A 25129-nucleotide genomic window follows, 5' to 3' on the forward strand; every position below is an offset into this window, starting at 1 on the left:
GACTCGACTGGACCCGCCAGGCCCGGAGTCAACCAAGTTTTTTCCCTGGCCCCAACGGGGGCGCCCCACACAGCGGTGTCGGCTGCCCGGGAGCTCTTTCAGGGCTGCTTACCGGGGTAGAGGAACGTCGAGGGCCTCTTCCCGTGACCCGGGCGGAGAAACGGTGCCGACTGGCGCTTGTCCGCGGTCGCCGGAGAGATCCGGTGCCGGAGCCGAAGCGGCAACTCGGTGCCAAGAGACGCAGGTGAAGTGGCAAGGGTTCAATGAGGAGCGCTTGAGGCGCTGGTCTACGCTCCTTCTTGTCCCTCCGGAGAAATGCTTACAAATGCGGCACTTCCTCCGAATGTGCGATTCCCCCATGGCACTTCAGAAGCGTCGTGGGATCGGCTGGTGGGCGGATCTGGCTTCTTCAGGCGAGCACGGTTGACACCCGGGTGAACCAGGCATGACCCGGTGCGCAGGTTGCAGGAGAGGGCTAGCGCCCCCGAACCCAGCGAACTATAGTACAACTAAAACTACGAACTATAACTATACTACTCAGGTAACTAAACACAAATAAACTAACAGTAGAACGAAGAGAACTTGCCGGGATGTGGAGATAGCTATGCCGCGCTCCACAGTCCCAACGACCGACACGGCAGTAAGAAGGAACTGAGGAGTGGGCGGGCCGGCAGGGGTATATATCACCCGCCATGGCGGCGCCACTCTATGGGGCGACCTGCCGGCCTGCTGGAGTTGCTAGGGTAAAAGTCTTCCGACGAACATGCACGCACGGCACGTACACCTACTGGAATGGATATGAGCAATCACTTGAAGAAGAACCAAGATGTTGCCTGGAAGTTCAAATCACTTCCATAGGGAGATTTGTGCAGCTATCAATTCTGCCCTGATCCTGCCCCTTCTGAACATACCAGGAGGCCTGGAGAGAACAAAGTAAAGAGTCAGACTTCATAACTACAGAGCACAGCTCCTGGACCCATTCCCCTGGTAGCCAGTCAGGACATATCCTACTCTTTGAGCTGGAGGTGTGACTCTAAGTTGAAGGACACACAGTATGCTAGCTTGGTCAGAACTAGTATGGGTAAAAGTAATGGCAATGTGAGCCGCTTGCCACCCCAATTACATGCCCATGGTTTTCAATGGGTCTGTTCTTGGAGTGGGTAGCCCCTTCCACTGTTTCTCTACTGTTAGCACGTCACCCTGATCAAAGCTAGCACAGGTATGTCTTCTTGAGCTCGGAGTCACACCTCCAGCTCGATACGTAGACGTACTCTGGGTCTGCACAGCATGCTTGAGTGGCTACGAGTCAAGCTCAGCACACAACAATCCAGTGGTTGCTCCATAAAGCCAAAAGGAAACTTCTTTTTTGATTTTAGGCTTTGTTCTTGGTGCCGGACACAATCACCCTGCAGGGATACCAGTGATCCACAATTCACGTGGATCCTCCCTTCCACCACCAATCTCCCATCTGCATAAGCAATTGTTGAGAATTTTGGAGTTTCAAAAAACAGGTCTTTCTTTGGGGAGATGAGTCTCAGGAAACCCTTGAGTAAACAACCACCTCACAAATTTGCACCAAATCATACCCTGGGCCATGATCTGGAATGCTAGTGTTCAAGCCAATCACAAAAGACATGTAGATCTGTCAGATGGACTGAAAATTTAACTTTAAACAGAAACTCTGGGCTTGTCTACACTGTTCCATCATGCGTACCACGTGGTATAAATTTCAAAGCGCACTGAAATGTTGCACTCTAACTGCCACATGTGAATACTACTGGCATGAGCTAAAAGATGCTTAGTTTTTGTTAACTCAGCCCCGTCAAACCAGAGTGAAAGGCAAGCACAATGAAATAATTTTCAGTATATGCCTGTGGTATTGTATCTCTCAGCATAACAATCAAGTAAACACCCTATTTCATCCTTTGTTTGAGAAGTGCAGCAGAGCACATAAAAGGCACTACCCCCACATAATGAACAGTAATTTAAATACACTGTTTAAAACCTACTTGAACCAATGTTCTGTTTAATAGTGTATAAAATATAACTACCATCATTGTCAAGTAACTAGAATACTGTAAGAAAGAGCATTCACAGACAAAATATCACAGGTAAAATATTTGTGTCACTTAACAGTCAAGTATCGTTTCATATTCTCAGATAGATTGAATTGAAGAAATCTAACTGATGTGACTAGATTTCTAGGCATGTTCTGGTGGTTACTGAATCTACCACTGAAGCATGGTATGACATGTGAATGTGCATAATTTTTTTTTAAACCATGCCTACAGAGTAGGATCTAAATTGGACGTAAACACATGCAAGACATCCTCTCTTCAATACGGTTATTACTTCACTAAAACCATTTACCTATTTCCAGTGTAATATTTTGAACTCAACACCTATTAAAAGTTGACAGATGCTTTAAGACAGCTCAAAATTAAGAGAAGCAACTCTGTGATTGTAACGCGTGCAATAGGTTTTGTTTAACAAAAGCATTTGGTTGTATTTACTTGTCTCTTTACTCCCCACGGACATTAATTTTATGCATGTCATTTTAAAGACATGAAGTAGTTAAAGCAAAAAAAAGAGAAGACAAATACAGCAAACCATACACATTTTCCTATAGCAACACAGTAGCATAGGATTTCCCTGCTGCACATAATGGATGCATTTCCATCTCTCTCTCTTGGCCAAACATTGCCGCAATCTTCTTTTTACAATTCTAGAATGTTTCAGGATAACAATGGTATTTCATTTTGTATGGACAGTTAAACATGCTCAAGGTTAAGTCTGCAAATAAATGGAGACCTGAAGGAGCCCAGGTAAAGATATCCATTGTGTTCATGTGCCTCACTAACATAAGTTACCACCATTCCATTGGGATCATGAAAGCTTCTTTTGTAGGATCCAGTTTCGCTAAGTTCAACGACAAGGCTATACTTGGGCACAAACTTAATCACAGTTTCTTGACTTAGCAACTAAAAAAAGAAAAAACAGCAAGAGTAAGTTGTCGTATAGTTATTTAACCATGAATTACATAAACTGATCATATATTTCAAAGCAATCAAGGATCATGCCAAACCTTGGCAGTAATCAATGAACAAAATAAATCTTCAGATTTCAGGTGAAAGTTAACTGCATAGATTTAACATCTTAAGAGCACTGAAAAGTCATCTATAAAAGCATGTTTGATAGAAAATTCACTCCAATGTGGAACTCTGGGATTTACCCAGCATGACACTGATGCACAAGGCACTAGTGTTCTCACACAATTTCATGATGTGGTTGATGCCAGTGGCCAAAAATCAAACAGATTTTGTATAGCTCTCAACACTGCTGCTTATTTGTGACTTGGTCCCCAAGCATGGCTTTCTCTGTTGCTATTCTTTTACCACACTCAGAAATTTTAAAAAAAAGTTTTAACACAGTATGGCAACAGAGAGTTTAACTGAGCTGTCATTTCCATCTTAAATGCCTGTTAGTCACGACTGATGTTTTTCTGAGAGGGAAATTTGGGGCTAATTTAAAAAAAAAAAAAGAAGAACATCTGTTAAAATATCTGAGGATCAAGAATTCTTAAAGTCATGTTGACAAAATATTTTGTACTTTATTTTGATTTTAATAAAAGGCAATCAAATGCCAACACCTTATGTTGATACACCAGTGAGGCTGAGAGTTTGATAATACAAAAGAAAATAAATGTACAGTTAAAAGACACAGTGGATCTGAAAGCCTGCCTTTCCATTTGAAAATTGTGTACTTCCTATTGGTAAGCGCAAGCCTTAGTTTTGCTAACTATGAAAAATGTGGACGATGCCTCCAACTAGCATCATGTGGCTTACCTGCAGCTTTAATCACAGCACCACAATATCTTCCAGTGAAAAAGAGCGAAAACAAAGTATTTTCTTTTCTTTAAATAAAGTAGTAAACTGTTTTTCCCTTTGTCTTAAATACATTTACCTTAAATATTATTCTTTTAATCCATGGTTTTTCAGATATAAAATCCACTAAAGAAAATCCAGGATTGGGTCGAACAGCTGACATGGCTACCCAGTATCCCCCAGAGCTGCTTAACCGGATATTATCTGGAAAGCCGGGCATATTTTCTACAAACATATCTGCTCCACCTTTCATTAATCCAGAGACATAGTATCTGTAAAATCACAACAGGATAATCAGGACATCCTCTTAACCTAAACGAAGTTCACACAAACATACGTTCAATACATTTTCTACTAAAAACAGCTTTTCTTACTGCTAGCAGAGTGAAATACAGTATGACCACATTCTTCTGTCTGATATGCACCTAGCAATGACTACAGCTTGTGCCACCATGCACAAGGGTCCAGCTGATGAAAGGAAAAGATCGTAAACCAGTGTCTTCAGTGAAGGAAAAAACTGGGTAGAATAGGAGTTTTTCACCTTGTTACTGAAAACCTCAGAGAGGAAGATTTAGTCTCTCTAAAAGATGTTAGCTAACCTGTATGGTGTAGACAGAGATCAAAGTAAAGCCATAAATGGATTAGGAGTCTGGTTTGGGAAGCCAAAAATGCAATGATTTAGCTGAAATACCAAAAGCAGCAAAGAATCCTGTGGCACTTTATAGGCTAACAGACGTTTTGGACCATGAGCTTTCGTGGGTGAATACCCACTTGGTCAGATGCATCTGACCAAGTGGGTATTCACCCATGAAAGCTCATGCTCCAAAACGTCTGTTAGCCTATAAAGTGCCACAGGATTCTTTGCCGCTTTTACAGATCCAGACTAACACGGCTACCCTTCTGATACCTGAAATACCAAGACCATTGTAGCACAGCTGCAATATCACTGACACTGTAAGAGTTAGTGGGACATATTCTGATGGCTAATATAAAAGCAGAGTAAATCCATTGCCTTCTATAGAGTTATTGCTGATCTCTGGTATAGCAGCAGAATTTGCCCCACATCATCATTTATATAAATTGTGGGATTGAGCAATTCAACTCAGTTTACCCATAAAAAGATAGATATGGTGCTACAGTCTGTCACATCCACCTTATGAACTATGGTAGAGGAAAAATTGGGGTGAGCACCGATTAGAGTGAAGAATTAATTGACCCAAGTTTTACAGTCCCCCTTAACTTGTATGAGCCTTTTCTCCCAACTGGGGTCAACTAAATTTTAATTTCAAAGAAATAATGTCTATTTGAATTTCAGCTGCTTGTGTAAGTAAAGCAGATGCTCTGTGGCTAACTGGAAGTCAGGTTAAATAGTCTGAAGCCTGAAAAACCTCTGAAACCTCTACCAAGAACACTTTTTGAACCCTGCATTCCCTTTTTCCCCACCAGTGTCACAATAGTTTTGACTTTAGCTTACACTTTATTGTGTCCAGAAGGCAAGAATATTAATCTTTTCTTAATGCTAAAAAAAACACCACAACACAAAACAGAGACCAGTCCCTGCTGACTGGAGGGCAGAGAGAGACAATGATATTGTTGTGTGTCCATTTTGCAGAGTGGCAGGGATGTTCTGCTGAATCACACTGTTAATAGGTATTCAGACTCTGCAGAGAGCTACTGAAATCCTACCAGTTCCTATCCTATTCGCACTAGGGAGATTTTAAAGTTCCCCACCCTTACTGTTTATCCCACCAGTGTTGACAGCCTTCATGGAGATGGATCACCAGCTGCAGGGACTGTTTTAAACAGCACATTGCTTAGATTTGCTCTGAGCAGGCCAAATTAATTGATAATGTGCATAGAACAGTGTCAGCAGCTTTTGACCCATTTCCACTGATTTCCCTCCAGAACCCCAGTAGACCCGGACCAGAGAAAGCTGCACCAAGGTTAACAACTGCAGGAATTTTTTCAAAAATGTCTCTAATGTAGGCAAGGACATTGCATGACATGAAGCTTGTTAACTCCAGCTGGATTAAAAGCTAAGTGGGGGCAGCTGCCTAAAGAGAAGCAAGGACCAAGAACAGAAAAGGCTCTGGATGGAAACCCTAGCGACAACCAGACTCAGGAAGAAGGGTTACTGCTAAGGTTTGTGTTGGGTTATTATGCTTTGAGTTACCAATACAGCTAAACTGGGGTGAATTTGGATACTAATGCAGTGTTTGTGCACTTTGAGGTCAGGGTAGGGATTCCATCTATTCCCTTAATGACAGAGGCATTCCTATGCCCAGCGATGGGAATCAAATACCTAGATAGAACCATGCACAAAAGACTAAAATGTGCCTTGATTACACCCTGTAGAGCCCTACTTGAAATCAATAGGGTTGCATGAGTTGTAAGTCAGGGAAGTATTTGGCCCAAGATTTTCTTTTATGCTGTGTAGTCGCATTGCTTAATGCACTACTGGAAAGGGCTCACTCAGATAGTGATGAGGCTGGTATAAAAACCTATACAGAATAGAAGAGAAATCAATTTAAAGTCATTTGACAAAGTAAGGTATCCCCAAGTGTCTCACTCACCTCCTTATTCTAGCTAAGGTCGTTTCTGCTACCAAAACAAAATCTTCAGCAGGAGAGAGCTGGACTCCATTCGGAAACCTCAGTCCTACCATTAAGACTTTCACTTCTTTTGTCACAGTGTCATATTCAAGCAGGCTAAAGACAGAACATTACACGTGTACTTAAGTGAAGTGGGATAAGACAGTTTGCTCAATTGCCGTTTGCTTTGCCAGGCATTTCCCTTCCCCTTATTCCTCCAGGTTTTATGCACAAAGAATTTGAGTGCTCTGCTTTTTCTCAAGGCACATTTAAGTTTATTTATTTATGACCTGGAGAGTGGGGCAGAAATACACCAGCTTTTTAAGGTTGCTAGACAATTGTCCATGACAGAATTTGGTTAAAAAAATTTTAATTCTTTTAATTTTAAAAAGCACATTCCACTAGAGAAGATTCCACTACAGAAGATTTACACAAATAGGCTTTTTGAAAGAGGAGGAAATCTCTTACATTTGTTTCATTTCTGCATGTGCCAGCTTCTTCCACACATTCCCCCTTGCCATTTTCAGAGCAGCATTATCTGCATGGTTTATAAAGACTCAAAGGGTTTTTAAACACAACTAAGCTGTCCTGGCTATTCCTATTGGTTTGATCCGCTGTAGAGTAGATGGATTGCTGTACATAGATACTTGCCGTCCATCATCTGTGCCTTCCATAACCAAGAATGAATAATCCCTCCTTTGCCATTTACTGCTGGAGTCTGTGAAGAAGATTTTCCTTCCATCCCGAGTCAATGTGAGGTCATTCACAAAGGACAATTTGTGACCCTCAACTGGTTCACTGGTTGATAATAGCATTTTCACGTCACCTGATTACAATACAATACAATACAATAAAATCTGCCCATCTTTTATCCTGCCGTTCCAATATTCTGAACACTAACACATTCAGGTAGGTGTTAAATTGGCCCAGTATCTTTTCTATCCTCAGAAGAGCAGCTGTCAATGTTATACACCATTTTGTATGTATAAAATTTTAAGGTATCAGCAACTGACATTGTATCAATCCACATCCATGGCCTGCACAGAAATGGTTCATGGGGGGGCAATATTGACTGAAATACAGGGTAAAACTAGTATCACTGCAAAACTTTTACATAGAAGATGCTTCATATTGTAGAGAGCCCTACACTGTAAAAGCTTTTAAAAATGTATTTTCATTTAAAGTATAAACTCAGGCCCTGATCCTGCAATTGGATCCATGCAAGCAGACCACTGCACTATCCTGCAGTTGGCTCTGTGGGTGAGAACTGTCTAATACTTAGGGCACTAGCCTGGAACTAGGTTCAAGAGCCTGTTCTGCCACAGACCCCCAGTGTGACCTTGGGCAAGTTACTTAGCCTCTCTGCCTCAGGTCCCCATCTGTAAAATGTGAATAGCAGCACTTCCCTATCTCATGTTGGGGGCAAGGGGGATGCAAGGATAAATACGTTAAGGATTTTGAAATGCTCAGACACTATGGTAATGGGGAGGGTATAGAAGTACTTCAGCTAAATATGCTTTGTTTAGCTAAATAAAGCACAAAGCTCTATGGATAAAAAGCACTGGGTCGAAGTTAAGTGCTTTCCAAAAGGTAAGCATCGGTAGCCCTCTTTATGGTGACGGAAACACAGAAGCATGCAATGGCAAAGTGACTGGGCCAAAGCCACAAAAGTCAAGTAGAGACAGGAACAGAACCCTAGCTGCTTGACTCAAAACTCAGTGCCCAAAGCCTGGGGGCGGGGCGGGGAGGAGGAGGAAGGGGAAGAGGAAGAAGAAGGAGAACCATACCTGTGACAGTATCAATTTCATATATTCCATGATACGCATCTGCCACAAACAGGGTATTAGCTGGCCCAACTCTGATGCCAAGGGGTCTCCCGCAGGTGGGCTCATCTTCCCTGGTTCCTTTTGAGACAATTTTACAGCTGTTTTATAGGCAGAGCAGTTTGTATATAAAGGTATTGAAGCCACTCCAGCAAAGAAAGCTCAAATATAACAAGACTATATTGCCAGCTTCCCACCACCACACTTATAAATATATCATGCTCTCATTTTTCCACCGCGAATTTTAATGATCAATGAATCAGAGCTGCTCGAAGGTTAGCGTTAACATTGCCCTCTACTGACAGGCCTAGCAAAAAACATACCTACGCTAGGTAGGGGTGGTCGAATATTTTAAAAAAAATTTATTTTGATGGAAGTTTGGAATTTTGATTTAACAAATATTGACACAGAAAGTGGCTGTTCTCAAAAGTGTTTGACATTTTTTAGTCAGAAAACACCAAAACAAAAGTACTCTGGTTTTCTAATAAAAAGTCAAAAATTTCTGCTGAAAATAATAAAAAATAAAAGACTTTCCCCCAACCTGCCCTAACCTCATTACTTCTGACAGCTAACTGAAATTCTCCCTTCGAACAGGCAGTAAAGATCTGTGTTTTCAAAGCAGATATTTAGCACTACTGCCTTTGCTGTATATACATGGCTTAGCCATTGACTATAGTGGTTTCATATGCATATACAGTTGAAATCATAGTATAATTTACAATGGTAACTGCAAACTCAACTACTGTATTAGCTGACAAATAACAAAGACAAGTGTGGCACTAGTACTGTGTTAGTAATAACTGGTATTTACTTAGTCACCTTCAAACAACACTGAAAAGATTGTTGACAACAAAGGAGTGTGCCAGAGGATACTTGGCACGTCCCTCAAGTTTCCCTTCTAATAAAAGATGGAGGAAAACTATTACAAGTGAGAGTCACACTATATATTTTATTCAATTTGTTTTTCAAAAATGTCCATAAGGTGGTTGCTGCTGTTTACTGTTTAACCTGGGACCTCTTCTATTTATCTACTCTAACAGCAATGCTACCATGGAAATATCTCAATCATTGTTTGAGTCATCTCAATCTACTGCAGAAGTAACAAAATTTGTTTGCTAAAACTCCATAGATAATGTCAACTAGATAGTAGCACAACAGTAATAGTCAAGGATCTATGCAGAGATTCCATTAAGATTATCAGTGGGTATTGAGGTTTGGGAGAATTTAAATGCACTTCAAAACATCCCCCAAACTTCCTGGCACAGGCTGGAAAACAGCTGCCTGACTATTCTTTGGGCTGTGTTTTTAGTCCTTAGTTTTACTATGAAACGAAATTACATATTGGGCCAGATCCTCACGTGGTATAAACTGACAACTCTATTGATGTATAGCGACATAGTTCCATTGACAGCAATGGAGCTGTGCCATTTACACCAGCTGAGGATCTGGCCTGATGCATGATAAAAAGTGATGTAGAAAGGCTAAAACAAACAAAAGCAAGAGTGTTGAGCAAAAGGGCTGTAATGGCATCCTTCATCACACTGCGCCCAAGTATTGCAGAGAATTCCCACTCATATTTTGTATGGGTATGTCTACACTGCAGCCAGGATAGCACATATAGACATCAATCTAATCCATCTTTGACGGAGCTAGCTCACTAAAAGTAACAATGTAACAGCGGCAAAATAGGCTAGCCGCCCAAATATAATCCCACCTGGGATTCCAGCCTGTACCACTGCTATTTTTTAGCAAGCCAGCTCAATCAAAGCTAGTTTGAATATACATACATAGACTGCAATTGCACCTCATGACAGCAGCGTAGACATACCTTAAAACAGCCCCCCACCCCACCCCCAAGTACAGCACTGAGAGAGAAAGTTTGTTGCAAACTAACTCTGAACTCCTTTAAGACTGGGGGTTTAACTCAGACTCTCAGAGCCCTGCTTACAAATTAAGCACTACTGTACATTTAGGTAACATGCAACTAGCCCAATTACCAAGAAAAAGGGGGAAGAGGGATTTTAAATTCACAAACGCATGCCTCTCCCAACATGTAATTGTGCAGTTGTATGCCTTACTGAACACGCAATTGTATGCTTCTAACCTGGGTCTATTTCATATGATTGGTATCAGATTTTTAATACAAGGAAAAGGTAACAAGGAAAAAATAATTGAAGTAATTACATGCTGATCACCTTCATCTTGCTTAATATATAGCAATTCTAATTTATGCAACTCTTTCCGCATTCCTCCTTCAAACAATGTGTTCTATCTACCCAAAAGAAGGGAAAAAGATGAAAGCTTGTTTAACTGATGGAGATAAGATATCTTAGCTACACCTAAATATTTTAATGTGTCCAAATCTCAAACTCTTCAGAAATTACAAAAAAAAAAAAAAAAGTAACATCTATAAAACTCTGAAATAGTTAACAGTCACAGTATAAAGTTCCTTTAATCCTGAAGACTAAGTTCTTCACAAACTGCATGCAGCATTACTGAGATGCAAACATATTTGGAAAGGATGACAGCAAGCAGCTGGATAACTGGCAAAGCATAGCCTTCATAACAGAGTAGAGAAGAAACTTTGGCCAAGGGAGCCAGGGCAAGCTGTTATTTGTTTTCTACACAAATAATCTTTATAAAGAATTAACACATATAATCTCTAATGGTAAAAAAGGCCGAGCAGGACCTGCGTCTTTCATATAGCTTCTGAAATAGCCACAAATTAAGCTGTATGGAACTCCTACTTCTCTGCCTTGATGACAGAAGAACTGAACCTTTTGCCTATAGTTCCAAGATATTTTCTCTCTTCTCAAGTTTCTACAAATTGACAGCTAGCTCATGCCATTTTGGTATACCCCAGAGTAAGGGGAGGAGCTCCAATGGCCCAAGGGAGCACAGTGAAGCATCTCCCCCCTGAAAAAATCACTGGTATACAGGTAAGCATGCTCACTATTACACCTTCAAGGGGCACGGCCCACTCTCCCATGGGGGGCAGGGGGCTAAGAGCATGGTCCAACCTCCTCGCTGCCTCTTTTGCTGTCATACACCCCAGGGAGATGGAACAGTGCAGTCCTTCAGTTTCCCCAAACCACAAAGAATGCAGTACTGCCTGGGCTATATACAGGCTGCATGAAGTTGGGCAGATGAGTAGGGAAAAGGGAGAATACATGCTCCTGGTATTCCCCCAGCCCACACCCATACTCAAGAGCCACATACAATCTTGTCTTGTATTAAAGAAGGGCAGATCCAATTTGTCATCATTGTCAAACCATTCTCACCAGGTATTACAGAAGCATTTGAATGCTCTTAAATAAGTCTTACTGTAACCACGCAAGCAGCTACATGTGGACATGAAATCTGACAGCCAAACCATAAATGCAAGCTGTGCTCTCTTTGGCTATGTCTATACAGGCAAAACTCAGAAGTGAAATATACTACTGATGCAGGGCTACCACAATACTATAATAATGCTTACACTATGCTGCGGCTGCATTACTGTTGTAAACAAGTATCCACAGGTGCAAGGGATGTGAGCCAAGATTTTCAGACCTAGAAACCTGAAGTGAGGCTTTTGAACTGAAGAGGCCTCACTAACAAAGGTTATAAATATATAAAGCTTCCACTGACTTTGTGAAAGATCATGAGAAAGGCATATTGTCATGTACATACTGTAATATTCTCATGAACATTAGTTTAACATGTTGGGGTACATGACATTCAATGAGAAATCAACGTAGCCTATGAAATCAAGGAAATATTGAGCATACATGTCAACTAAGAATGGACACATTACTGTCATCTAAAATCCAGCTACCACACACGTGCACTATGCTGTGAAATATGTGAAGATGTGCACTTGCAAAAGAGAGCAAGAATCAGTGCTAACTTATAAATCATTACAAAATTATTCCATGGATTTTCAACTGAATGATAAAAGTGCATAATGGTCAAGAATCATTATTTACTTACTGCATGGACCATGGCCAAGTCTGGCTAATGTTTTTATTTCCCCATCTTCAATTTTTAGAATCTTGCCATCAGCTGTGCCAGTAAACAGCACATCTGCATAAACAAACAGTATTATTAGCTTGGCTACAAAACTGCCATACTATACAAAATCTTTTTATAAAGATGTAGCACAAATGTCAGCAACGAGCCCACATTCCCTCCCACACAAAACTAATGCACTTCGAACACATTTAGTTAAAGATACAGTCTTCCCTATTTATTCTTGTACTTCAACTGAAGTGAGAGTCCAGGCAATTAAATCACCCAACTAGCTAAGCTGGATTCATTCAAATAAACAGGAGGAGCTGAGTCTCAGACCAGGTCGCTGGTTTGAATCTGACCATGGACATTAGTGATGGTTCTGTGGCCTCATCTCAGTGAGCAGAATTCCACATCACCAAAAAAAGACTCAGACACCACCATATAAGTCAACCTTATTACTAGTTTCTACAGGGATGCCACCAACTGAATGATCCTCTCACGCTAGAAATGGTTCCTTCAGGTCTGAAACACTCAAGCAGGGAAGTTTATTACACTGGTTCTGCTTAGGCTGTAGCTGATCTGTGAAAAGATAACTTCAGTTCAAGGAATGAATCCAGCACTAAGTCAACCAAAACCAAAAATGTTGCGAAGTCACATGACAGCAATGGGATAAATTAGTTCTTAATACGCCATGATGAGCTCAAGCCCCTCTCTGAATTTTGCCATAATTCTTAAAAAGTACACAGATGGTGGGTTAGAAGAATCGCTAAACTGTTTGGGCTTTTAAACCTCCAGTTTAGGTGCTTGAAAGTCTAATGGTTTACTCCAGAACTGTAAGAGGAAAAACTATTTTGATCTTGAAGGAAGAACAGCTTCTATTTCCTAGAAAAGTTCCAAACTTCCAGCCAGGTCAGAGATTTCAGCCATCTGAAGTCCTGTAATCTTCTTGCAACTACCACCTAATAGAACAGAATCTGAAAGATTAACTAATTGAGAAGCAGCAGACAGCATCCATACTTTGACTAAACACTTCAACATACATTTGTGGAGCCAGGCAGTAGTAGCAGAAATTAGAGAATGAAGGACTCTGGTAATGATTTACCGGGCACCTTCCTGATAAGGTTAAAGATAACTAGGGCTTTAATATATCTTTCCAGTTAACCAGGAAAAATGGCAGCAAGAACTGAGCTAAATATACTGTTACTAATCAATTCCACCTTTAAAGGAAACTGCAGAGAGACTGTCTCAGATAGAAAACTGCAGCTCCAGCTCTTTGTTTACTGTTAGCACTGAAACACATAAAGACCTGATTCTATAGCTAGGCCTGAATCTCACCACTTTCAGGGCATGCTGCAAAATTCACCTGTCACAAAGGCACTTTCCTAAGAAATGGGCACAGTGCCTCCAATGCCACCTGAGTCTGGCCCTTCTGATAAGAAGCTGCTCAGTAGGAGACTGTGTAGAGCTAGTAGGGGCTTTCTGTGTAAAGGCACAAATTTATTTAAAAGCACCTCCAATGGTTGCGTACAACAGTAGTAAACTTTAATGTTTAGGCATCTGATTTACCATTAAATACAGTTTATTGACAGTATGTTTTATTTTATTTAAATAAAGCTTAATGCTCTGAGAAACTCAATTACATAATCATATGGGTGGATATTTAAAAAGGCTTTATAACCACTGAAACCTAATTAAAAAGTTACTACAAGTGAATATCGGAACAATAGTTTCTACAGTTAGGACCCTGACATCACTAAAAGCCATGTTCCAGAAGGGTAAGGATTTCTTGTGAGATCTAGATGTATGTCTATACTATCCACCGCATTGGCGGGTAGTGATCGATCTATCAGGGATTGATGTATTGTATCTCATCTAGATGAGACACACCGATCCCCAAACGTGCTCCCCATCGACTCCAAAACTCCACTGGGACGAGAGGCGGAAGTGGAGTCGACAGGGGAGCGGCAGCCGTCGATCCTGTGCCACGAGGACGCAAAGTAAGTCAATCTAAGTCGATCTAAGATATGTCGACTTCAGCTACGTTATTCTCATAGCTGAAGTTGAGATTCTTTGATCGATCCCCACCCAGCGTAGACCAGGCCTAAATGACTTACTCCTGGGAAAGGGGCTACATGGAGATATGTAGCTCTGAGTTGTTGGTTGCTGACCCAAGACAATGTTAAATTGCAGACACATGGAAGTCTGCACAATTTGGTATCCAAGAGATATGTGGCTGAATCAAACTCTTAGCACAGAAGCAATCGTCAAAAAGCCACCCTAAATCCCTACAGCTTTCCAGTACTTACCACCAATATTGGCAATGGATTCGGGTCCAATAAGTTGGTTTTCAAACATCCTCTCTGCCTGTCGCAACTTAATATTTGGCTCTAACACACCAGTCAGGAGGGGAGGTTCTTTGAAGCTGTAAAATCAAAATACAAGTCTCATGATTTTATCACAGAATAGGTACAAAGTCAAATGCTCTTGAGCAAAAAGTTGAGCAATTTTTCCAGGTTGCCAACTAGACTGCAAACATGACAGCTGTTTTTGAAACAGTATATTTCATTTTCCTGGACATCAGCAGACTTTTCTGATGCAATATATCAGCTCTAGCCTGCATCAAGTCTTAGGAAATAAGAGTTTTACAACACTAGCCTCGATGTTCATTTAAATACAAGTCAGTTTCAAAGATGTGATTCAGCAGTCTTAAATAGCTGAAATAAAATTCAATTCAATCTTGCTACTTAGCTAGTTGATAAACTACTGTCCCAGTTATTATGGCCCCAAACCTTCAACTGGATCCATGCAGATGGACGCTTGAACCCACATAGATCTGATTGTAGGTTTGATGCCAGTAGGAGAGACAATTCATCCTAGAGAATTATATTCTATACTCCTGAAAGAGCCTTAATAATTGTGATAAACACCTCCTTTCAACCCTGATTCTGTGCTTATTTACATGAGTAGTCTCCCCACTGAACATACATGCGTAGTTATGTAACAGCTGCAATCTTGGCAACACCAGGGTCTTAACCAGGATTTCCATAGCTAAAAGTCTCTGAGCTAAAGAGCTATGCTTTCTGACTGCGACCATAACAGACTCTCGGCCTCTGTGGATTGGGAACAGAGGGGGCCCAACACACACTGACCAGTAGGTTACATTTACTTACATGAATAAGCTTTGAAGCATTGGAGCCTATAAGCCTGACTGATGTGCTTAGTAGTAACTGGGACGGTAGAGAATTCCAATTTCTGTTAAAATAATCTAGATACATTTAAGTACAGCATTAGCAGAGCAGTGATAATTAGTTTGGCTTTGAAGGTGTTTTTTTAAAAATCTAGTAAACAAGTTTGCAGAGTACGAGCCTAAGAATACTGCTATCTGAACCATGGGGGGGGTCTGGGTTCAATGTGGTTCCCCATTGACTTCAGTAAAACTCCATGCAGGCATAAAACTCCAAACTGCAGCAGATCCGACTGCTGGACTACAGCCTTGGATCGTAGCACTTTGGGACAGAGACCAGGGCCTTTGTCTAGGGCTTACAACAAATGGACCCCTAATCCTGCTTCTGCACACTACTGCTCGATATTAAACAATATCTATAAAAACTCTATGAAATTGAGTCCTGCCCCAGGATGTCACCTTCAGGCAGGGGGTGAACAGCTGCAGCTGTGAGCCCCACGTGGCTGTCAGTGCCCCCAATTCAGTTGGTGCAAGCGCTCCTGGTGAGGACATACACCACCGACAGAAGGAGGACAGTACCGACACCAACAGCTGATTGAACTACTGTGGTGGCTGTAGGTCGACCTAAATATAGTCTACCTAATTTTAAAGTGTAAATAAGCTCTCAGTAACTTCATAAAAGTTGACTAAATTTTATCCACCAACATAAAATCAGTATTAAGTTACCTGGCAATAAAATTCAGTTAAACCAAAAAACAGCTCACCTTAGAGGTTGAGGGTCTATTGGACATTCCAGGAGAACTATTGCTCCAAGCAAGGGAATAATTAAAGAGACAGCCAAAATCATGAAGGTCACACGGAACACCTTACTGCTGTAAGTACTGCCATACACAAAAACAAGTTAGCATTACAGCATAAACAACTTTAAGATTTTAAGAAATCTCATTACAAAATTTTCTTTTTGAAAAGCCCACTTCTTTCTGCTTTCACCCCCACTACATACATACACACACACACACTTCTCTTCACGTTCGACCAACTGCTAAATCATGTAGTCAGCATAAAATCAGGTCTGTCATCTGTTTGAATATAGTATTGTATGCAGACAATGCATCATAACTAGAGTATCCATGCATTAGAAATAAATACGGATAGACTACCATCTACCTTCTAAATTAACTTTGAGTCCAGTCTGGAAACTCCCATTCCAGTAACTAATATTGCTGCCAAGAATAAGTTACCTCCAGTAACTGGAGCAAAAAGAGATACTGAAGTACTTTAAAGAAACACTTCCTTAATTTAAGAAGCCTCATCTTGAAACTCATAGGGGTGTGATGTTCCCCTCTGGTGTTACCTGGACAGGTGATCTGCTAGGTCACTCCAATCTTTGACTCTGGGAGACAGCCTTACCCTGCTCTGCTGTGAGAACCCTCACTCCTGGGCTGTTCATGCACAGCCTCTGGCATGTAAGCTGCTCCCAGCTACACCAGCCAGTATCTCCAGTCCCAGACAAAACCCTAGGAACCACCATATTGCAGTGTCCAGTTATGCCTGCTGGACGCTGCAATTTTATATTAGTTCGTCAATTTAACAAAGAAATTGATATGTACCAGGTTTGTTTTCCCCAAGGGGAGTCTCTGTCATGCTTCAAACCAAACATATTACTTCAGGTAGAATTAAAAAAACAGATTTATCAACTATGAAAGATAGATTTTAAGTGATTATAAGTCAAAGCATAACGAGTCAGATTTGTTCAGATGAAATAAAAGCAAAACACATTCTAAGCTGATCTTAACACTTCCAGTGCCCTACAAACTTACATGCTGCTCACCACAGACTGGTTGGTTGTTCTTCAGCCAGGCTCTCCCCTTAGATCAACAGTTCAGTCACTTGGTGTGGTGTCTGTAGATGTAGCTGGGAGGGAGCATGGCAAATGTCTCTCCCTTTTATCATGTCCTTTCTTCCCTCTTGGTTTTGTCCCCCTCCTCTCAGAGTCAGGTGAGCATTACCTCATTGCAGTACCAAACTGATCAAAGGAAGGGCGGTGACTCACTTAAGAGTCTAACAGATTCTTTTGTTGCTTCCTAGGCCAGTGTCTTTTGTTCCTGTGAGGCTGGGCTGGGTTTGTCCCATATCTGTCTTGATGAGAACTACCTCTCTGCTCTTGGAGTTTTTGCTTGGGCTTATTTTAAAACCATGAGGATACGTTTTCAGTCTCATAACTACATACAGTAACGTTATAGGTTATAATTTCATGTAACAATTACTATAACATCACTATAACAGCCATGCTAAGTGCATCATGAGCCTTTTGAAGACACCCAACATGACAAACTTTGCACTGGATACTACATAATCATTTTATAAAGATGAACATGGGGGTGTAGGGTGTTCCCCCAAGTTACAGCGCATCACAAAGGTGAATATGAATAAACCCTTCAATTCACCTATGCAGGACACAATATCCACCAAAACATGAAACAAGACACTGAACTCTAAAGTAACAAGTTTAAAACTGAGAATGTGTGAATAGCAAGCTGATCATGCCGCTCAGAAAACAATACAGATATAGTACCTTCTCAAACCCAGTTGCAGAATTTCACCTTGGGAGTACAACAGATTTCTGGTAGATATAGTAAGGCAGCCCATCTGCTGATAGTAGCCTGTGTTCTCCAAATTTACCATGAGAACCGTGTTCCTCACTCTTGAAAAAGATCATGATTGTGACAGTCTGTTGCTCTCTGAAGTTGGCCAGAACTCTTCCTTGGAGTTCAAAGGTGTAAAAGCCAAGAATTATCCCCAAGCGTCACAGAAAATTCAAGACTGAGTAGAGGGACCTGTCAAGGGACCTGTCAAGGTCACTGAAGTACTGAAATGGATTAGATTTTACATATTTACATAGCCCAGATAGGAAGGAAAACATATACTGCTTTTCTGTGCAAGCACACCAGGGCCACACAACCTTCCTCGATGCAAACAGGGTCATCTCTTGGGAATGGTTCTTGCATACACTGTTTTTGACTGTAACACGCCCCATGACACAGACAGCTTCCAGAGAAGAGAAATGCAAGGATTTTTGGAGCATTTGTGGTTTGAATTGGAAAGGCAGCCACTGAAACTTTCAGCTGCTCTCTAAAACAGCCATTAGCATATATCCAATCTCCTTGCAGTATCCATTAAACCAACAGCAATAGTACCTTGTGATGGCATGCATTAATCCTTGGAACCTTTCCAAGGTATTGTCCCTGATCAGCCAATCAGCCAAATAGGGAAAAAATGTATGTCTCCGCCCTGTGTACAAATATCACTCTGACCACTAGGCAGTGAGCACATACACAAGGTGCTGACACCAGCTAATCTTTGGGATTATTAGTGCTGATCCCTATGTAAAAAATCTAAGTAGAACTGAATTTGTTCCTATTTGTGTGTAAGCATTCACAAATTTGAGCACATAGCTGGTCATTTTCCTTTTGCAGAGGCATCACTGTTGGCAACCCAGTTCTGACTGCAACTGACAGGATCTATTGTTGTGTTGAACCTGGCCACGCTAGGCAGGCAGTGCCTGCCAGCTGCTCATTCAGAATGGGCACAGCATGTAGCAGGCTCTTCCAGGAGGTGTTGCACATACTGAGCTGTAGGTAGCAGACTACTTGTGATAGCGCTGAGCCAGACTGAGTCCATGATACTTGGCACAAGGCTGCCCCAAGGCAGCAGTCAGAGATCAAGCCAAATGTGCCATTATCACTGCTTTGGTTGTTGCCATGAAGATCAACTCTTTAGTGCTCTTTCACAGTTCAGATGCTTTCCAAGAGGACCACCCTATGGGTGTCCCCTCCTGCCAGTTATCTTCTGCATTTTAAAACATTCATCTGAAGCTGTGTGTTATTGATAGCAATTGCTCCACTTTCCCTTCCTTTGCACCTGCACCAGCCCCCTCATGCTTCTGGGTAACTCAGGGAGGTACAATGGCATTTCCCATACCAGTTCCTCCATCTTCCTCAGCTGCATTACAGCACGAAGCCCCATATCCAATCACCACCACCACCTAAACTGAGCCATTTTGGGAGCTGCCTTAAACCAATTTCTTCATCTCCTTCAAGTCAAGCATCTGCTGGCCCTGCAACAATCACCATGTTTAGAACTTGCATCTCAGAAGCTTCAACACCAGCAGCCTTGGAATTGAAAGGTGGGAGCAGAGAATAAAGGGGAGGCAGGGGTCCTGATTAAAGTTAGCCTCTTATCTCTATATATCAGTTAACTAAGTTTCACATCTCTTATCACATCTCAAAAGATAAAGGCTCAATATCTTCAGAACTGTCAGAAATTACTCTGAGCTAAGAGCTTCAACCAAAACCTCTTTATAACAGCTGAAACTACTTAAGAAAAAGTGAGCATCAGAGAGAAAACTGAAACTCAGCTGCTGAAGCCCGCTTAAACTTCAGTTAAATCTTGTTTTCCAGGGTAAAGGTTATATTTCTGATCCCAACTAAACAATGGGCAAAAAGACAAAGAAACAGTGCAAAAAGGACTTGAAACCTCACATTCCAAGACAGCAAGCTACTGGCCTTGTGCAGGCTTTTTCTGTTCCTCAAGCTGACAGAAGCTGCTCAAAATCTCTTTTTTTTATAAGAAAAAAAAAAAAAAAAAAAAAGGAGAAAAAGACAGAATACAGACAACTTTCTATATTCCAAACAGTGGGCAACAAGATGAATCACTGGAGTTAAAATGTACTAATTTTGATAAGCAAGATGTGAATCCTAAGATAAGATTAGACCTCAAGAAGCCAACATATCTGGAATCCTGGCTCTAAAGCTGGCTCTAGAATCCTAAAAGACAGATAAGGTTTCCAGCAAGAAGAGGCAGAGAGATACTTCTAGAAGCAGGAAAAAAAGATCAGATAGAATCTGATGGGTGCAAGATTCTGCTGTGTCCTAACCAATCTGCCTAGCCAGATAGGTGCTGAATGGGACTGGAAATGATTTTGCTAAAGGCAGTGCCGCTTCACTCCTTTTTCCAACAAAACTCTGAGCTAATTTACACTTGCCATCTAAGATAAAAGCAAAATACAAAACACACCATAAATGAATCACAGCCCTTTTGTAACTGGTGGGCAGAGTACATATCCATAAACATTCCAGGCTATTCAAGCTAGATCTACAACTGAGATGTTGGAAAAAAAATACATGCAACTCTCTATAATTGCTTTTTTGTTACACATTGTTGGTTGAAAGAAATCAGTGTGTCTGTTTTCCTTTATATGAAGATCACTTGAGCTCAAGAGCACTCCATAAATGTATCCTATCACATCACTGAAAACAGTAAATTTTATTTTAAAATAAGGAAGGAGAGCCTTGGCAGATGGCTCCTTCGTACCAAGCCAGGAGGAGGGGGCTGCTGAAGCTGGCTCATCAACTTGGTGCAGGAATTATCAAGACAGGTTACCAAAGCAACCATCCCAATATTTCTTCCATTTCAGAACAGTGTCAACATAGGAGGAGGGAGATTGGTGCAACGAGTGGTCCCAGCCACTGGACTAGTGCAGGACATATCAAGGCAGGAAAAAGAACTTGTCAAAGTAACTGAGCCTGGCTGGCACCTCCCGATTCTTGGAAAAACTGGTTAAACAACCAGTCCTTGCAGCAACGTCCTCTTCAGCCAGGAACCCTTGAGGCAGCAAGAGGCAGGTTACCAAGGCAGCAAAGCTTGCTGAACCTCTCTGACAGATGATGTGCCATAGGCCCTCAAGCTGAAGGATCAGAGCTCCTAATTAGAGAAGCATGGCAGCTACATATACTATTGGGTCATACACAAACAAAGCCACCAGTGGCAACTACTTCCTTCTGATTAACCTGAATGACAAAGGAAAGAGGAAAAATAATTGCAAGACATCAGGATGAAAAGGAACAGAAAACAAATATAATCCAAGGCTGTGCAAGTCACCCACTGTCGAATCCAAGACAAAAAACAATTAAAAAGGTAGAAAGTAAAAATGGCCCCAATCACATCAATCAATTATAACTATTACCATTAGAAATGTGCAATTTATTCCATTGTTATGCAGATTTACATGAAGCTTACTGAACTAAAAAAAGAGGATAGTTTAAAATGGAATCCTTTAATCTAGTTGTGTTGAAATAACATTTTAAAGCTATTGCATTATATAGCCCAAACTTAAGTATGAATTGTAAATTTACACTGCTGGAAAACAGAAATCCAGTATAAAGCAAGAATTGAATATATCTGTGCAACCTCAAAACAGTCAATAGGCCAACACAAGTACAACCAAAAGCAGAACTTGACCCACAGAAATGCATGAGTAACTCTGGCCTGGTTAATGTGTATTTGTGTTGTTTTAAAAATAGGTTTTGGCTTAAAAGACTCAAAAGCACAAAATAGTACCACTCAATTAAAAACCTCTTCTGCCAGAGAAATCTGTTAGATGTATAAAATACGGGAAAAGCCCACCACCTTTAGATTTTGATTATCTGATCAAAATATAGAGTGAAAGTCTGACATTCCCTGGTCCCTAAAGCAAGTGCAATGTTGACCAAGAAAACCACCAACAAGAGATGTTGCAAATAGGGGAATAGCTGTAGCATAAATACTATTTACTCCAGAAGGGATCTAGGGATGAGGAGGATGAAGTGCCAGGAGAGGCCTAAGAAACAAGACACTTGAAATACTCCACCAGGCCAATGATGCCTATACATCCGAAGAAGTTAGCTGTAGCCCACGAAAGCTTATGCTCAAATAAATTTGTTAGTCTTAAGGCCTTGGCTACACTAGAAATTTCAAAGCGCAGTGTGAGTGTGGTCAGAGCAGCAGCGCTGGGAGAGAGCTCTCCCAGCGCTGCATGTAAACCACATCCTTTATGGGTGTAGCGTGCAGCGCTGGGAGCTGCGCTCCCAGCACTGCCGCCCTGATTACACTGACACTTTACAGCGCTGTATCTTGCAGCGCTAAGGGGGCGAAAGTTGCAGCGCTGTGTGAGTGTAGCCAAGCCCTAAGGTGCCACAAGTACTCCTGTTCTTTATACACCCCAGAGCTCTCTTCAGTGTCCAGCCACCCCTTTTCATGTAACGGCCCCAGACACCCAAGCATGAGCACCCCACAGCGTATCCCAAACCAACACAAGGTGCAAAGCCAGGCTATGGCCACTAGCACCTCCTCCCTGCCCTACTGCCCCTAGGCACTAACCCCATGCAGAGAGAGTGCCCCAAACCCCATTTTCCAGTGCACTAAAACTAAACCATGCCCCACTCACCCCCCCTTCCCTCAGCAAGGTCAGCTCTTCCTCTCTCCCCTCCTCAGCTCTTCCTCCCTCCCCCTCCCCTCCCCTCCGCAGGTCAGCTTTCCCCTCCCTCTCTCAGCTCTCCCCCTCCCCCCATCCCCCCACTCCCATCCTGACTCACCTCAGCTCTTCTCCCTCACTTCCCCCCCCATCCACTCACGCAAGTCAGCTCTTCGCTCCTCCCACCCAGTTACCCCCACCTACTCGACTCAGCTCCCCCCTTCCCCCTCCAATCCCGTCAGCAGATCACTCTTCTCCCTCCCACCCATTCACCCCCACCTACTCACCTCAGCTCTCCCTCCCTCCCCCGTCCCGTCCCGTCAGCAAGGTCAGCTCTTCCTCCTCAGCTCAGCCCACTCGCACCCTCCCTCTCAGCGAGGGCAGCTCGCTCTCCCCCCACCCAGGGGTGCTGGGTGCGGCCCACACCTGCCATCCTTGGCCTCCTGGGCCGGGGTGTCCTCCGTGATGACCTGGGGTCGCACGGCGCGGCGCTGCCGCAGGCCCTCAGCCTCATTCATGCTGCTCAGCGCTTCAGCCCGCCCCGGGCCCCGCTCAGCACCGCCCCCTCGCTCAACCCTGACACCTGAGCAGCCGTAAACCCCGCCCCCTTGGCCGGCTCCACCCCACCGGCAATCACACGTCCCGCCCCGCCCTGGCGTGGCGGTCGACCAACTGGCGGACACAAAGCCCCGCCCCTTTCTCCCACAGACACCCGCGCACCCCGCCCCTCCAACTCCAAGCCCGCCGCTTCACAAGCCACGCCCACCGTCCTGGCAGTGGGAAAGGCCATGTCGCCACCCGCGCAGAATGATGACGTAGAAGGCAATTAGCCAATTGCCGCCACCGGCTTTTGGCGCGAAATGACGCGCGCCATTATTTGAAACCCAGTCCCCAGGGCTGGCGGGATTGGACTAGTCCCGCCCGATGGTCGCTGGCCCGGGGTGCTTGCGTACCTCGGAGCTGCTGCCCTGCCCTGTACCCGGCACAAACCAGGCTCCCGCCGGCAGCCAGCCGCCCCCTCCCACTCCATCCCCCAACCACCTTCCCCTGTCACTTAGCCGGGCAGCGCTGCGCGCGCCGTCCCCTTGGGGACCAACGGTCACGTGCGCCTGCCCCGCTCCCCGGCACAAGGGCTGAGCCCCATTCCCCTTCGCGCCCCGGAGCCCAAGCGACTCTGCGGGGAGCCGCGTCGCGCGAAGGTGCGGCGGCCCCGCTGACGTGCTTTGCGGTGTGTCTGAGCTGCTGCGGGACGTGTGTGCCGCGCCCGCCCACACCCACAGCGTCTCTCAGCGCCTAAGCGCCAGCAAGTGTGAAAAACCGTGTGTGGGGGGTGAGCGGTAATAGGAGCCTATAGAAGAAAAAACCCCAAATTTTGGGGCTGTCCCTGTAAAATAGGGACATCTGTCACCCTAGGCCCCGCGGCTCTGATCACTTTGTCATTTACCTCAGGGAACAGCTTCAGCAGGTGACACTGAGGGAGCCCCACATCGGAATATCCTACAGCTTGGTTGTTAGAGCCTTCTCCTGAGAGGTGGGGTCGGAACAGGCGTCTCCCTTCTCCCCTCCTAGCAGAGAAAGGGGAATTAAACTTGGGCCTTCCACATTCCAGGTGAAAGATACAAGGTGGGTGCCGTTTCTTCCTCCTCCGCAGTGCCTTGGGCGCACAAAGCTGAGGGGCGCAGAAAAAGGTGGTGTCGGTGCGTTTGTCTGCAGACACAACAATCCTCATTGGAGTAATGGAGCTCTAGTATTTCCAGTGAGCACACACTTATCTGTTAGGACTTCTGGGATCCGCTTAAGACCCACCAAATGGTGAGTGCCGTTGTTTATCATTCCTTATTGCTTATGGATATCACAGATTGGGAATCTGTGATCTCTATAATATATTTTTGTTTAATGTTTAGACAAATTTAATACATTTATGTATTTTTAATTTTTATTCCAGTCTATTGAACAAGACCCTGCATTATGAATGGTATGAATTCTAAATCTCCGAGTGGGGCAGAGTATCGTAAATGACGAAAACATGCTATAGTAGAAAATGTCAATGACAATGGGGAAATGACTAGTGGAAAAATGCATCAAATGATGGGAATATGCCAATAGCTGACATCTCTGACATCATAAGTTTGGCACTGCTCTCTAATATTAACAATGAGAATTACACAACTTCAGACAATATTGTTGCTATCGACCAGCAATTGGATCGTCAGGTTACAACTTCACCTTCAGTATCAATTACTGACAACGATGAGACCCTCAACACCTTCGATATCATGGCTAAAACTAATGCCAACGGCTGCGATCAGCAACATAATTCCTCTGCAAGGCAAATAATTTAAATCAATTGTAACAATCCACCA

General features: G+C 43.0%; 1 protein-coding gene across 3 annotated transcripts; it reads right to left on the reverse strand.

Annotated features, from left to right (window-relative positions):
• Positions 1-1997: 1997 nt before the first annotated feature.
• APMAP (adipocyte plasma membrane associated protein) lies at positions 1998-23325 on the reverse strand. Of its 3 annotated transcripts, none has more exons than XM_032770554.2 (9): positions 23193-23325; positions 16240-16356; positions 14598-14713; positions 12271-12363; positions 8263-8379; positions 7127-7301; positions 6458-6592; positions 3964-4156; positions 1998-2981 (listed from the first exon to the last, which is right to left on the reverse strand). In XM_032770554.2, exons 1-9 carry the CDS (start codon positions 23282-23284, stop codon positions 2772-2774), a joined length of 1248 nt encoding a protein of 415 aa, XP_032626445.1. In that variant the 5' UTR covers positions 23285-23325; the 3' UTR covers positions 1998-2771. The 3 variants fall into 3 exon arrangements, with proteins under 3 accessions (XP_032626445.1, XP_032626446.1, XP_032626447.1); XM_032770555.2 differs by lacking the exon at positions 23193-23325 and adding an exon at positions 17296-20057; XM_032770556.2 differs by lacking the exons at positions 16240-16356; positions 23193-23325 and adding an exon at positions 15462-15906.
• Between the last annotated feature and the right edge of the window lie 1804 nt (positions 23326-25129).

The sequence above is a fragment of the Chelonoidis abingdonii genome, chromosome 3, assembly GCF_003597395.2.
Source record: "Chelonoidis abingdonii isolate Lonesome George chromosome 3, CheloAbing_2.0, whole genome shotgun sequence".
NCBI classification, from domain to species: Eukaryota; Metazoa; Chordata; order Testudines; family Testudinidae; genus Chelonoidis; species Chelonoidis abingdonii.

What these genes read in the sequence shown, in the direction of transcription:
- APMAP (XM_032770554.2), bottom strand. Translation starts at nt 23,284, where the DNA reads ATGAATGAGGCTGAGGGCCTGCGGCAGCGCCGCGCCGTGCGACCCCAG. An exon ending in CAGGAGGCCAAGGATGGCAG is followed by an intron (nt 16,357 to 23,192) that starts GTGTGGGCCGCA and finishes TGTGTATGGCAG; the next exon opens with TACTTACAGCAGTAAGGTGT. An exon ending in ACCTTAGCTAGAATAAGGAG is followed by an intron (nt 4,157 to 6,457) that starts GTGAGTGAGACA and finishes GTGATTTTACAG; the next exon opens with ATACTATGTCTCTGGATTAA.